Here is a 15,105-nt window from a genome sequence, read left to right as displayed (position 1 = left end):
GCGGCCCCAGCGCCCCCAAGGTCGCGGCGGCCCCGCTGGGGCTCGGCGGGGAGGCGGCGGCGGCCCCGGCGGCCAGGTCTACCCCGCTCCGCGCTCGGGGCGCCGCGGCGGTGTCCGGGCGCGGTGCTCACCTGCGGGCGGGAGGCAGCGGCGGCGGCCCAGCTGCCGCAGGATGGCGGCGATGCCGGCTTGGTAGACGGCGAGCAGGGGCAGCAGCGCAGACAATAGCGACATGGCTGCCTCCTCCCGCCCCGCGGAGACCAGGGGAAGGCGCCCGGCCGGCTGCGTGGCGCGGCGGGGCTCCGGCGGCGGGCCGGGGGCGGCTCCGGCGGCACCCACCCAGCGGAAGGGCAGGGGAGGAGGGAGGGAAGGAGGGAAGGGAGAAGGGAAGGGAAGGAGGGACGGAGGGACGGGAGGGACGGAGGGAGGCGCCGCTGTCACGGCCGCGCCGCGGCTCCCGCCCTTCTGGGCATGTGCGGCGGGGGAAGGGAAGGCAGGGAGGCAGGGAAGGGAAGGGACGGGCAGGCGGCGGAGGAGGGAGGGCAGCCCCGAGACCGAACCCCAAACCTGAAACCCCGCACCAATGTCAGCCCCTCGGCCCTGTGGTAAAGGCGGAGAGGGCTTGAGGCAGCGGGGAGCCCGAGCTGATGGTACTGACCGGCTGCAGGTCTGGCTGAGGGACGGCGGCACCCGGGGCGGGGGGGGGTTGGCTGTGCTGTTCCACTAATATAGATGTTCTTCAGCCCCGGCACCGAGCAACAGCGGTCCCACGAGACGAAACTTTTACCCCTGTGCTCGATTTCAACCCGTAAGTAACGCTTTGTCTCTGAGGACGATGGGGAGCCACACAAAGTTCAGGGGGAGTCATCTCCTCCTCCCTCAAAACAAAAAAACAAACTCACTTTCTAGAAAAACACACAGCAATACGACTTCTTCTGCGTCAGATCAGATCGCTCAGCAGAACTGGCTTTCTGTCTGCTCTCGGAAATATATGCATAGAGTCAAAGCAGACTCTGTAGTTGCTCCGGGACAAAAACAGGCATTTAATGTTATGTATCTCTGAATTTCTTCTCTTTTTATTAACACGCCGAATTATGCAAGCATAAATAATAAACGACATCATGCAGTCACATCAATGAAGGTTTCGTTCTTAATGTATATTGTTCTCAGCCATGCACGCAGTGGTAGGAAGAGCATCACAAAAAGACATGAAAGAAGAAACACTGACGTTTAGAAAAGGTGTATTATTCTTTTAACTTATCTCAGTAAAAATCAAGTCCTGACTCCTTTATGCTGAGGACTCTTTATAGCCTATTCTCAGAACTACAGCATTAATGAAAGCTCTTTGTAACTTTAAACTGTGAAACTTGCCTACAGTGCACTTATGCGATCTTTATATAAATGCACCACGCTTTCTCGGGTTTTATAGTATAATAAAATCAATCAATGCACATTCAAGCCGTGGAAATAAATGCTCTTCTGTCCTTTTTCAAACAGTGCCATGCAAAAATTAGACCAAGGGGGGAACAACTGATGGGTCAAGATTATGTTCTTAGTGGTCCTACTACTTCTTTCAGTGCTAAAATTATTTCCAACCCTCCATGATTCATAGAAGGACTGAGGAAAATTTGTTTGAGCACCGTTTATTTCTTCTAAAGGCTGATGGGATGTGAAGTGGAGGAGAAACAATAACATTAAGAAAGTCTCTGTCTTCGATTCTTCTCAATTAGTGTATTATGATACATTTTAGTTTTAACTGATACTTCCTTTTTCTTGTTTTTTCTGTAGTTATATTTTTTTCTTATTGATACGCTGTTGTATTTTTTGTTGTTGTTTTGTGTTTTTTTTTTTGTTGTTGTTGTTGTTTTTTCCTTACAATCATTAGCTGTGAAGCTTTGAGTCTTTGGGCTGGAATCTTGTCCATCTACTTTAGATACCTCAGTGAGACATTATTACCTCACTGAAATTTTAGGTGTCTGAGCCCTGGAAGGGACGAAAGTAGTAATCTAATTGTCTCAGCTTTCCTATACAGACAGTGGCCAGTGAAAGGCACTTCTGAAGACCTGCAGAAGATGACTGCTTCCTTTGAGGTGCTTCAAGTGCTTCCCTCTTTCCGCTGACTGCAACAGTGAACTCACACAGCCAGCAGGCAAAGACAGCCTGTGGTTAGAGCACAGATAGCCTCTTGGAAAAGTCATTGGAAATACTAGTAATACTCCATCCACACTTGCTCCAGCTGATCCGTCCCTCCTGCAGGACTGGCACTAATGAAGCAGTATGTGATCATAGCGCTTCCACCCACATTTTGCATAAAGATGCATAAAGCCATAAGAAAGGAAGTGGGTGATGTTTCTAGACTCTTAATTAAACCCCGAGCTCAAACTTCCCAGCAGAATGGCATAATCAGCAACCATAAGCTATCACGGGCAGTAAGGTGTTGCAGCTGAGAGCCTGCACAGCCAGGAACGCAAGAGGCACGGGGCCGCACCAGAGCACACAGAAGCGAACCCAAGGTTGGCCTAGCAGTTCAAAGACTCTGGTGTGGAGTGGACGGCATGGGGAGCGAAAGGAGGTTAGGCCCATTTCTCGTTTGTTCCATGACGATCCCCCAGACAGCACGTACATGAGCTTGGCTCCCTTTGAGATGAGAACGAGTCATTGACTCTCTGTATTCACCACACAGAGGTGCAGGTTCTGTGGAAGAGGCTGGCCGTGCTTTTTGCCTGAGCATGGCACAACAGTGAGGGCAGTCTCTCTCGAGGCAAGCGGTGCCTCATCAGTCCCTCTCAGGCGGTGACATCCGGAATTCCACTGCCTTGCCCACTTTGAGACGTGCTCTTTGCATTTTGCACGTACGTCAAAGCTGGTGGCCCGCACCGGAAGACGTGAGACATAATTCTGACTGCTGCTAATTTTTCAGGCTTCTGAACAGGATTTAAATGCCTCTGTTCCTCAGCTGGATTGCAGTAGAACTTGAGGCAAGAGATAAGTGCCTATCTTCCTGAACATGTGTGGGTGAATAAAGTTAAATGCCCGAGGAGCTTTCAGGTTCAGTAGGGAGGTGCTCACAAGATTAGGCAGTGATGGGAAATAGTCAGTTGGGATTGTTGTCTGCAATTCATGTGGGGTTTTGAGTACCTGCATACCATTTTGACAGGCTGCATGCTCCTCTTTTTTCCTCTATGCAAAAAAAGGTGCCCCCAAACTAGACTTGCCAGAGAGTAGGCACATGAGCCTAGCAGGATCATAAGAGAAGACTCAGTTCTCAGGGATCCCTTCAGCAACTTGGGAATGGTCTTACCTTGAAAACAAATTAACCTTTGCCAAGAGGACAGCTGTCCACAGCTATGCAGTTGGAAGTCCCTGGAATTGAGAGCAGACACCCGTACTGTGGGTCATTGTCTAATGGGATGCATTTATTTTTATTTAGTAGGTTGAGGGATGGGTCTACAAACAACCCGCTGTGAACCTGCATTAGTGCTACAGCATTTACCCGTGATGCAGAAAGGTTTTTGACCCCTCTCAATCTTTTTCAGACATTTCACTTTTCAAGAAAATGGTCTCATTAGGAAAAATTAACCCTTGTCAGCGTGCCAGTAGTGATAAGGAAATGAAGCCCAAGAACAGAGTAACCAAATTGGAGTTTTGTAGCCTAGCACTGATGATAAGTTCACGGGAAAGAGGGGACAGAGTCCCAGTCCATATTCCCTGAACAGCTTACGCTTTTTCGACTGGAGAACAGGATGAAGATACGGACCATTAAGAACTAATAGAGTCCTCAAATGGGAACAACCTCCTCTCTTCAGCCAAATGTGCAAACCACCAACCTATTACACAAGGAGCAAGCTGCGCTGATTCCTCTTGCTGAGCTTTTTTTAGTGACCAGCCCTGCAGCATCAGTATGCATATTTGTGCATCGTCGTGCTCAGCGCATGTCACACTGTCAGGTCGTACCTGGTCTGCAAAGCCTGCAGCATGAGTAGCTGGGGCTGGGTTTGCTCCCTGCAGCACCGCTGCTGCCTGTCAGGTAAGATCTGAGCGTCTTCCCCTGTTGCTGTTGCCTGCCGTTTAGGCAAGACTCAGAGACCGAAGAGACAGAAGGCAGAAAACAGCCCATAATTTAGAACAAAATAAAATCCCCAAGCACATGTGCTTGCATACTGTACTTCTGAAGGAACCTAAGGATAAAGTAGGTGAGGTGTAACAGAAATGCAAGAGCTTTTGTTAAAAATAGCTTCTGTCATAAAATACATCAAAACAGTAGATATACTTAGAAATGATTAGGGTTATTAGTGGCTTACAAATTGTACTCGGCAACTTTAATTGGTGAATTTGCTGAAAGAATAACAAAATAGCTGGAAAGCCTAGATATGGAAGGATTAACCAGCCTTATTTCAGCAGTGGAAAATCAGTTCTCATGCATTACTTTGACTATTTGAAAACATCCATAAGTATATAAAAGAATAGCGACTGATTAGCATACATGGAGTTTTAAGAGCCCTTTGAGAAGATCCAGCACATAAGGGAGGCTAAACATCTGTGGGGTAAGAACCAGAATATTTACAAAACAGAAGAACAAAAACCTGCACTCAGACTAGAGCAAAACAGGGAGTGATTTCCATGGTGAAATCTGAGCAAAATACCAGCAGGGTGTCCAGTTACCCTACCAGGTCTGATGCTGGCTAATACATTCCCTAGTGTTTTGGATGGAGCAAAGAAGTTGTTGCAACGAAGTAGCACGGAGCTGTTGGCATTAATCAAGGTGGGAGAGGAACGGAAGGATCTCAGACAGATTTCTACAAGCGAGGTGGCCTGGCAGTGGTCCAGCATGAATAAAGTAATGCTATTGGAAAATAATAATAATAATAATAATAAAGATTAATCATGCCCACTATAGAAATGGCTTTGTTGACAGTGCAGTTGTGTAAAAAGATACTCTCTGTCAATACCTGCAGTGTGGTTATTTCAGCGTTTGTATGGCAGTGCCTGCAAGCGCCTGTGGAATAGTGTGTGCAACGCTGCCCAACCCATATTTAAGAGGATTTTGCAAAGGTTCGGCCAACAGTCAATAAGGTGATTATAGTCCCAAACAAGGGTTTTCCATGGCACCTGGTCCTTCATCTCTCCATGATCTCTTCCTTAGCAATATTGCAAGATAAACATGGCTTTCATCAGTAACTCGATTAGCAACATTCTCATGTGGAGGAAATAAAAAAGCAGAGTCGCCCTTCACAAGCTGGGTATCGTGAGCTGATCCGCACCTGTATTTTTGCTGCATTTGCTTGCAAGAATACTTGGTACCACATACAGCCCTATTAAAAGAGGGAAGATTCACGGGGAGAAAATAGGAGATGGACATCCAGGCGCACATAACCTTGCCTGTGACATTAAACAAGCACGGATGTGATACTGCAGCTGCTGGTCAGACTCAAGATGCAGCACCAGAGCTCACTGGTCTCCCCTGTCTCTCTCCCGTCTGCTGGCACTTCCCTGAAGGCTGCTCCTGTCTCTGTCCGTGCCAAGCAGCCCCAGGCAATGAATGGTGTGACCAAGCCCTGTGGGCACAGGGAGCCTTGGTGCCTGGGGACACCGGCTGTGACACATCCTACGCGCCACAGACAAGCGGGTGACAACAAGCTATGACCAAGGAGTGCTTGTTCTGTGGGTGGGTGGGCGGCACAGTGGCGGGAGGTGGATTTTGGCTGTCAGGTTCTGCAGTGGTGCAGGAGGGACAAAATGTCCGGGACAGTGCCAGGCAGAAGCGCTTGTGTGGTCAGGGCTGCGGCTGGTGTTCTGCACATTGAGGGAAGGCATCTGCTGCCAACAGAAAGCGGTAATTAACTGGTCTGAACTTTCCATGCAGCTTGAAGTGACCTGGGTTTGTGCCCCAGTCTGTCCACGTGTGTGTGTGTGCGCTTTTCCTCACACGTTGCCATTTTGCCCATCGACTTCTGGATGCCTGCCATCTTTAGGACCCGCGCTGCCTTCATGCTCCACTGTACAGACATCCTTGGCTCCTTGGGCATCTCCTGCCCACAGCACTCCGCAGTGAGCGCAGGGAAGGCAATTCCTTGTGGGTTGTCACAGGCTGTCCAGGGTGCTCAGACTGCTCTAGGCTGCTGCTGACGAGAGAGGAAGCAGCGATGGGTGAAGACACGTGTAGCACGAGCTGGAGGGAAGATCAGGCCAAAACACAGTGCAAATGCAGAGAAAAAGGAGATACGCAGATGCCACAAGAGTTGTGGGAAAGGCTAGAGATAGGTCGGTCTCTGGTTCAGCTTCACTGAAAAATGAATGCTCCAGCTGGCTGCTCACCCAGATCACAGCATGCAGTGGGAGGAAGAAGGCGGGTGACCCTCAGTGACAGCGATGCCCAGCACCCTTGGAGCTACCTCTCTCCTGTCTGTACCAAATGTGCCAGGGGCTGCTGAGCATCGGAGGGCATCCAACAGCACCACGAGCCTGCTCTGCCCCTGCTGTCCTTTTATCCCTCCTCGGGCACAGCTGCCTCCACCGCTACCTCTCCTTGTCCCGCGGCAGTCAGTGCCCGCTCCATTTTTTTCCCAGTTCCGCCTCGCTTTGCTTTCTAATCACCCTGACAAACCTGTCTCCCTATCTGCCTACAATCAGTGGGTTCCCCGTTCTCTTGATCACACCTGCCTGTCAGTTGTCCAAAAGATTACGTATGCCTCGAATTTTCCACTTACTTTAATAAATGAGTGGTTGCAGTGTTATATAACTTGTTTGTGTTTGGCTTGCGCAGTGATGGTTGGGGTTTTGGCTATTCCGTAGCATTACATTACTATACTAAGCACAACTGTGTAAAAAGCCAGAAAGGACAAGAAAGGAAAGGAGTCAAAATGGGCGCATTTAAAAATTTAAAAGGGAAAGCTACAAGAATAAAGAGGTCCTGCCATCCATGAGGACAAGCTCACACGTGACATAGATAAGAGGAGACATCTGAAAAAACAAACAAACAAAAAAAAAACTCTCATTTCTTGTCCTTGGGATGATCCATGTCCCTGGAAGCACACTGAGCTTTGCTTTTCACTCTTCAAATCACTTTTTGTCAGTACAGAAGAAAACTGTGGTGTGATCAGAGTGCCAAATTGCCTTACGAGCCGCTGCAGAGAAGATCCAGCAAGGCTCAGACCTCACACTTCTCTAACACTTGCCTGTGATGAGCCATAAAATGTCCAAGAGTTATACTTTGACCCACTAAAATATACGCACTAGAAATTATCCCAGACAGTTCATTGTGCTGACGAAAAGAATTTAAACACTGGAGAAAGCCAAGAGCTCATCATGAGAGTTGTTAAGAATACACTTCCTGAATTACCTAAAAATGTCCGATTCCAATTATACATATAATATAAGGTTATTGGAATTCAGATTATCGAAAGGCAATAAACTTTCTGATTATACATAATATCTTAAAATAGCCTAATTTCAAGTCCATTAAGGCAGCAGTTTAACTCAACATCATCGTCGCATCCCGGTGCGCGGTGAGACAGTGCGGAACGAAAGATCAGCCATTTTAAAAAATCTGACACTAGAGGCTCACAAATAAGTAACAAAGTGGTTGTTGCTGACTGCTCTGGCGGCCCCGAGAGCTGAGGCAGCTCCAGCCGGATCGATAACACCGGGATTCCCAAGGGGGCACGCTGGTTAGAAACGGGGCGTTGTAAGATTTGCTGTTTCACGAGGTTTTGTGGTGGTTCCTAATCTGCTGCTGCTGTTTCGGTAATACCAGCCATTTACGTTCAGTATTTAACGATGATAAGCCTAGCATAAAGGACTCCAATATCGCTGCTTGTATATTACGATAGGCATATTTTTAGCTTCTGGGTTTGTAATTTTTTTGTGTGTAAAAGTATGCTTGTAAGTACCAGTGTGGCATTATAAAATGACATAGGTAGCTGACATGCATAAGAAGCTTTTAAAACTCAGATTTAAGCCTGTTTTGTAACAACTATTTTTCATCTAGTAAAAGACCTTAATCCAAACCAACCAATAACTCAAGTGAACAGTTACAGTCTTTAAAGCTACTTCTTAAAACGAGGCGCTTTTTTTCTTTTTTTTCTTCTTTTTTTTTCTTTTTTTCTTTTTTTTTTGTTTTTGTTTTTTTTTCTTTCTTTTTTTTATTCTTTTTTTCTTTTTTTCTTTTTCTGAAAACTTGCAAAAGAACATTATATAGTGATCCACTGCATGTCATTTTGACTGTTAATTGATAATAGGATAAGCTGCAGAACATTTTATTCCAATATCCCAGCAGGAAGATGTTCTTCTGCTCCCTGACTTCACTTCAGAGCAGATTTATATAAGGTCTAGATCACTAAACTATAGTGAGGTTATCCAACCTCTCATAATAATAATTGAAAAAAGGCATATATTGTAGCTGTATATGCATGGTTATGTGTACGGACAGATAACATTCTGAAATGTCATTAAGCTTGTGGGAGGGGAGTGGCATTTCCTACATCCAGGACTTAACATGGAAGTGTTTGAAGGGGTTAGTTGATGCTGTTACTTCTCTCCTGAAAAAAAGCATGTATTTTTACCTATATCAATCACATTACAGCATTTTTTTTTTTTAAATAAAAAAAAAAATATAAAAAAAAAAAAAAAAAAAGTCATATCGATTATAACATGCATTTGTTACACAAAAATTGTACGTGGACAGCAAATTTTCTGGCAACTGCATGCTCAAATTGAAAGCCGTAGCAAATAGGTTTTAATCTATCAGATGTGCAAACCCAGGAGCCTTTGCTACTGTTTCAGATTAAAGAAAAGAAAGCAAGCAAAAATATACATTACATACAAACTGAGTGGCTTGATGCTCATGATTTCGCTGGCTGGGTTTCTGATTGCAAAACAAGGGGGTTTCCTGCAAGCGGCGTGTTGGATCTTGTGCCCATCTCGCTTGTGGCCAGCCTGTCTTTTGTTGGGTTTTTGCTTCCGAGAAGTAAGATCACAAACATCCATGCACTCTGCTTAAGTATTTTTCTCAAGGAGGAATCAAGGTAAAAGCTGGTTTCTCCTTACTAAATTCTGCATCTGTCTTTGCTTGCTTTTTCATTTCTCACAACATCAATCATGCCCTAGTTCTGCATTGTCTTTCCACAAACTGTTTACAATATGCCATCAATAGCAATCAGGGATCTGATTCTCTCTCTCCTGGTATTGTTGATTAAATAGGAAGAGTAAAAACAGAAAGAGCACTTGCCTGCTTAATCAAAGGAGAGTTTATTTACACACAAAGGCATACATGTACCTGTATTCAGGCTGAAATAAATTGCTTTTCCTACATATAGGCTTATTTTCCTCCTCTATGTAATTATTAACTGTTTCTGCTCCAAACGAAAGGTTAATTTACATCATGATGTTAAAGAAAATGTTACTGAACTTCAGAAATTTGTGTGGAGGAATGTCATTGCTGCGGTTTGGGGAACGCACCAAACACTGAGCAGCCACACTGCATGAGATGCAAGATCAGCACCGGTCTGCATGTATCTGTTGAAATGACCAATACCTGGTATCTTAGAGGGAAGTTTAAAGTCTTGTCACCAGACAATCTTCTATATGGTAAATTCCATCTTCTTGCTCATCTTCACTTATTATACTGATACTTAATCCCTAGAGAGGGACTCTTCATCAGGGGGAGTAGTGATAGGACATGGGGGAATGGCTTTAACCTGGAACATTTAGATTAGATATAAGGAGGAAATTCTTTACTCTGCGGGTGGTGAGTCCCTGGCTGTGTTGGGTCTGTCTGGGATGGAGTCACCTTTCCCTGCAGCAGGCCACACAGTGCTGTGCTCTGCACAGCCATCACACTGGCACAGGCTGCCCAGAGAAGCTGTGGCTGCCCCATCCCTGGAGGTGTTCAAGGCCAGGCTGGATGGGGCTTTGGGCAACCTGGTCTGGTGGGAGGTGTCCCTGCCCATGGCAGGGGGTGGAACTGGCAAATCTTTAAGGTCCTTTCCAACCCAAACCATTCTGTGATTCTGTGATTAATAAAGATTGATAGACTAAAATTCTGAAGATGTGATGTCCATTTTTTTGTCCTGCCACCATTAACTGTCTCTTTAGATACAGTTGGTATCGAGATAACTTCTCAAATTACTTTTGAGTTTTATTAAGTCTCTTCTAGTTGTTTCGTGCTCTGAGTTTCGTGGTCTAACCACACACATTTGGTGACAAAATATTTCAAGTTTTCTAACTTTCCACCTTCTAATCTTGTTGCGTAGCCCCTTGTTTCTGTATTTTGAGGCTGGAAAAAAAATCCCAGTCTCTCTTTAAAGCAGTTATTATTTTGTATACTCCTTTTTCTGTGTCTTACTCATTTCCTGTTTAGCGTAAGAGATCTTTTCCATTTCTTCAGAGGGAGTTCACAAGACAACACAATCTGTCAACCTTCTATTTAGACACCCCCTGTTCGAAGTGTGCTGTGGCGTGTCTATTAATGTTACCGAGACCTGATGCACAGAACGAAGTGTTGGTATAGAGAGTACCTCGTGTATTTACACTGCGAGACTGCGAGTGTAAACTAGGAAGAGATTAAAGCATTAAGTGAACCAAGTGATGTCCTTGTCAAGGCCTGCTCAGAGCTAGCTAGTCGCACAGCTCTCTTCCCTGCTTTTAACTGCTCGGCCATATGGAAACATGGATGAGGACGGCTGCCTGCTGCCCCTGGGCTCTCGGGGCAGGCTCTGGTCCCAGTGCGCCGCAACAGGGTGAGACCTCTCCAGGTGCTGTGAGCGGGACAAGTACGTCCGACAGACCAGAGCAGGACTGCCTTGGGTAACGTCTGCCCTCCCACCAGCCAAAAAGTCTTCTGCACCCATGAATGGTGGGACCGCATCCCCTCCTTGCCGATGAGATCCCCACATGGCTGAGGACACTTTGTAAGTCACGTTTTTTCCTGTACTTTCTATTTTTCAGATTACTGTTTTTTCCACTTGAGAGAGGGAGCGAGAGAAGGGGGAGGAATAAAGAAGAAAGAAAATAAAGGCTGTGCAATGAGTCCTTGAAACATCGTAAATGGAAGGCTTGGTCTCGACCCAGACCTTGCCTCTTTAATTATCTGCTGCTGCTACTTGGAATTTTCGGAGCTGTTTGAGCCCTGTAATAACTTGTTTGATTTATAGCTACAATGATTTATTCCTGCTGGGGGGGGAACCACGCTGATTGCTTCTCTCTGGGTTTTGCTGAGTCACTCTGTACACTCATTAGCTATTGCAATGGGTCTCTAAAAAGACAAAATACCAGTCCTCGTAATTTTCTGAAAGCAAACATTTGATGCAGACACTGTAACACAGCCTGCAGAGTGTATCGTATGGGAAACTGAACCCACCCGGTCAGTGTGCAGGTACGTCAGGTTTTTTCCCAGCACAGTACATTTTGCCATACACCAAGGATAAGATGTTCTCTCTGTTATTATTTTGCTCACCTAAAGCCACCGGTTTATTTTATATTCTGTCTATGTGCTACTGCAATCTGTTATCTCGTTCGCTTTTTTTGCTGTGTACTAGGCTGATAGTTTCAACAATTTTCAACCTCAACCCTTTTTTCTGATCATTGTGCTGGATGGCGGTCCCACTCAATACATACCCTTTAGTTTGTTTGCTTGTTTTCTTTTTTACTCCCAGACCAACCAGTTTCCATTTACACATTCTGAAGTGCTTCCAGTAGAAAACCCAACCAACTGGATGTTTTTGTACGCGGTTGCTTTGCGTCCCGTGAATGAAATCATTCACCGCTTCACAGAGGGCCCATCACATATCATTTTGAGTACTCAACAAGAGGTAATTTTTTGCTGCATTCAGACCTCTTGCACAAAGGGGAACTTTGCTCTTCTTTCAGTATTAGCATCGTGCCTGCAAATAGAAATAATTTTGCCTTCAATTAAGCTTGCTACGCACCAGTGGAGCACCACTGACTTCAAGTTTATTCCAAACTTGCAAGGCAGAGGAGAACAGATTTCACTGCCCTGAAGATACATTTCCTGGTAGCCTGCAGCCACTAACCATAAACCCATCCAGACTATTAGTGCACAGCACCTCATCTACCTAGCCATTCATTTTACCATTTCCTTACCCCAGTGTGTTCTCTTTGAAGCTTTTGTTCGTCTTTCTTTCACCTGCACACAGCACAAGGCATCCTGGCCAGCCCACCCAGCAGGGACCCCTCGGGGCAGCTGGCTGGGGGCTGCAGTGCCCCTCGAGGGACTGCCAGCTCGCCCTGCCAACTTCGCTGGTGCTCGGGGAAATGGAGGAAAGCTTCCCCTGCGAATTTTCTAGTAGCAACTGGATCTCGAAATTTTAGGCTTTGCCTATTTGTCAGTCTCTTTTTTATTTATGGACAGAAGAAACTCATTGAAAATATTCAAATCCAAGAATTAAGCCCAAGCGTGCATCTGGAAACAAATATATCTGTTAAGATAGTGGAAATTACATGACAAGACCCCTATGGACTAATTAGTAGAGTCAGCAAACAAACATTGGCTTCTTGACAGAGATTGTTTTTCTGATTTTTTTTTCCCCCTTGAGAATCTGCCAGTTCCTCCAGCATATTTCTTCACCTCCTAATATTGTAAAAGGCACCATTACTGCCTCCTGCATCCTTAGCACCCACCAATTCCAATCAAAATAGCGTCAATGAGGATGGATACCCACCGTCAGGCTTTCCTGCATCTGGAAGCAGCACAAAGAGGGCAAAGCTGGTATTGTATGTCCCTTCCCTTCCATTCGTGTACCCAAGTGGCACAAGAAGTGAAAAGCTTGAAAGGCAGTCCCATTTTTACCTCTCACTTTACCTTTCACCTGTCACTATGGAGCAACACCTCTGTGGTGGGTGCAGTGCAGGTGAAAGAAGGCGAGGGGGGACTGCGTGGTCCCATTTGCAGCCGTGGCTGCAAAGTGTCTCCATGAGCACATGTCCTGGTGCTACGGGCAGGATGCAGACCTGCTGCCACAACTGATTTGCAGTGCTTAATATCTTTATGAGAGATAAGTAAAATGCTCAAACTGAGGATCTTCCCCGGTAGCTTGCTGAGGACAAGACTCAAAGCCCAGCAAGACTATGAAAAACATCTCCATAAGCTTTGGTTCTCTTTGCATATGATGCCTGGCTGCAAAATGGAAAGAAAATGCAGAGTGGTAGCAAATCTCCATGAGTGAAGGCTGGCCTGGAAATACCCAGCACCCCTTCAGATTCATAGTAACAGATGACATGGCAAACATGGCAAACATGGCAAACAGATGACATAGCAGCCAAAATCACCTTCTAGCACAGAAATGGGTTTCTACATTTATTATAACAAGAAGGCAAACTCGTTTCTATACAGCGGCCTCCCTGAGGGATCTGGGAGCAGGTCCTCCACCTTCTAAATCCTCACGGACTGTCTCCATGCTCTGACCACCCCACCTGAGGCTGGGGCGAGCTTCATGAGAATGAAAAGAAATGAGCCATATCTAAAATGTAAATGCTGCAGAGGGTGTCTTTTCTGCTCCATCAGCAATGTCTGCAACACCGCCTTTGAGTCTCAGATTTGCTTACTGACGATAGCCCTTCAAGTGTTATGGTCCTGCTGTAGTTAAGCCGTGGTTTTGCCGGAAAAGTGACTCCAGAAAAAAAAAAAAAAAAAAAAAAAAAAAAAAAAAAAAAGGCATCATGTGATTCCGTATAACTGCAGGCCAGATTATATCCTCAATTACACTTGTACAACCATATTAAATACCAGTGGGGTTGCACAGGTGTAACTGGAAGCACGACTGCCCTGCACAATCTCACCGCAGGGCAGAAGCGAGAAGACGCCATCCACCTCCACAGCTCCAGCCAAGCCGGCAAGTACAGCTACAGCACCACAAAAATGTGCCAGATGTCCGGGTTTCCACCTTAAGTCCTCTCAGATCTTACCTGAGGATGTGACTAGTGATTCTCTCTATACACTCTCATACAGAAAGAGGGAATATTGAAGAAATAATAGTTTGCTCTACAAAAACAAGCAAACGGCAACAACAAAAAGATTTGAGCTCGTATGTGAATGGTTTACTGGAAAGACTACAAGTTTCCATACCTGCTTTTCTTTGCATATCAGTGGTCTATTTTTCTCTCATACCCTAAGCAACAAGGGGACACATCAAGCGTTAGCTTATAAAATTAGAGATTTTTTAAATAAACTTTGCTAAGATATCTACACTGAGATGTTTGATGTTAAAAACAATAGAGCAAAAGATTTAAATGACTGAAAGCTATTTTAGAACAAATGCGACTTGTATCAGTGGCATACACGAGAAGAAAATAAAGGAAAATTGCACAAATGGAAAGCATAAGCTGTGAATATCAATAGACTACAATATGTAGGCTTGCATATTATAGCTGCCATTGCTCTATTTGGCTTCAGAAACTGAATTATTTAGGATAATTATAATTACAGCTGGTAAGAATTTCCACGTTCAGGGAAATGCTAACATTTTAACATTTGTTTTCATGCTGAATCAGAATTTAAAAAAAAAATCAATTTCCTCTCAGAGCAAAATTCTGAAAAAATGCCATTCTTAGGTATTAAATATAGATATTGTCAAAACACTGTCCTACATATATCAATATCTGCAGCATCTACTAGGAACATATTGTAATATTTAATTTGGTATTCTAATATGATTACAAAGTCAATATGAAAGGAACAGGAAAATTAAACACCTCAATTCACAAAGCAGAATATTTGGACGTTGAACACGGATGCCGTGGTGAGATTTTCAGCACCTCTGGAAATGTTTGCATTTTGAAAAAAATTATTTGCTGGCAGCAAACTTTCTCACCCACTACTGCGCTGCTGGCTAAGTTTTGACACCTCTCATCACATTTTCTCTTGGACAATATCCTGATCAGGTGGTTTGTCTTCTCATTTTGTTCCTTCCTTCCTTCCTCCCTTCCTGCCTTCCTGCCTTCCTTCTTGCCTTCCTTCTTGCCTTCCTCCCTTCCTCCCTTCCTTCCTCCCTTCCTTCCTCCCTTCCTTCCTCCCTTCCTTCCTCCCTTCCTTCCTCCCTTCCTCCCTTCCTTCCTTCCTTCCTTCCTTCCTTCCTTCCTTCCTTCCTTCCT

General features: G+C 45.2%; 2 protein-coding genes across 4 annotated transcripts in view; both read right to left on the bottom strand.

The window, feature by feature from the left end:
- DHRSX (dehydrogenase/reductase X-linked) overlaps positions 1-258 on the bottom strand; it is a 168,912-nt gene extending 168,654 nt beyond the window's left edge. For both annotated transcript variants that reach the window (XM_035313235.1, XM_035313302.1), the window contains exon 1: positions 132-258. In XM_035313235.1, coding sequence (XP_035169126.1) covers positions 132-234 — 103 coding nt within the window. In that variant the 5' untranslated portion in view covers positions 235-258. The remainder of the gene's footprint in view (positions 1-131) is intronic.
- Positions 1-265, bottom strand: part of ZBED1 (zinc finger BED-type containing 1) — an 11,343-nt gene extending 11,078 nt beyond the window's left edge. Inside the window, exon 1 of one of the 2 annotated variants that reach the window (XM_035312904.1) lies at positions 132-265. The gene's annotated coding sequence lies outside the window, so the exon portion shown is untranslated. The remainder of the gene's footprint in view (positions 1-131) is intronic. The other variant, XM_035312980.1, reaches the window with a different exon arrangement.
- Positions 266-15,105: the final 14,840 nt, after the last annotated feature.

Source organism: Oxyura jamaicensis, chromosome 1 (genome assembly GCF_011077185.1).
Source record: "Oxyura jamaicensis isolate SHBP4307 breed ruddy duck chromosome 1, BPBGC_Ojam_1.0, whole genome shotgun sequence".
Taxonomy (NCBI): domain Eukaryota; kingdom Metazoa; phylum Chordata; class Aves; order Anseriformes; family Anatidae; genus Oxyura; species Oxyura jamaicensis.
This window is presented reverse-complemented; position numbering and strand designations above follow the sequence as displayed.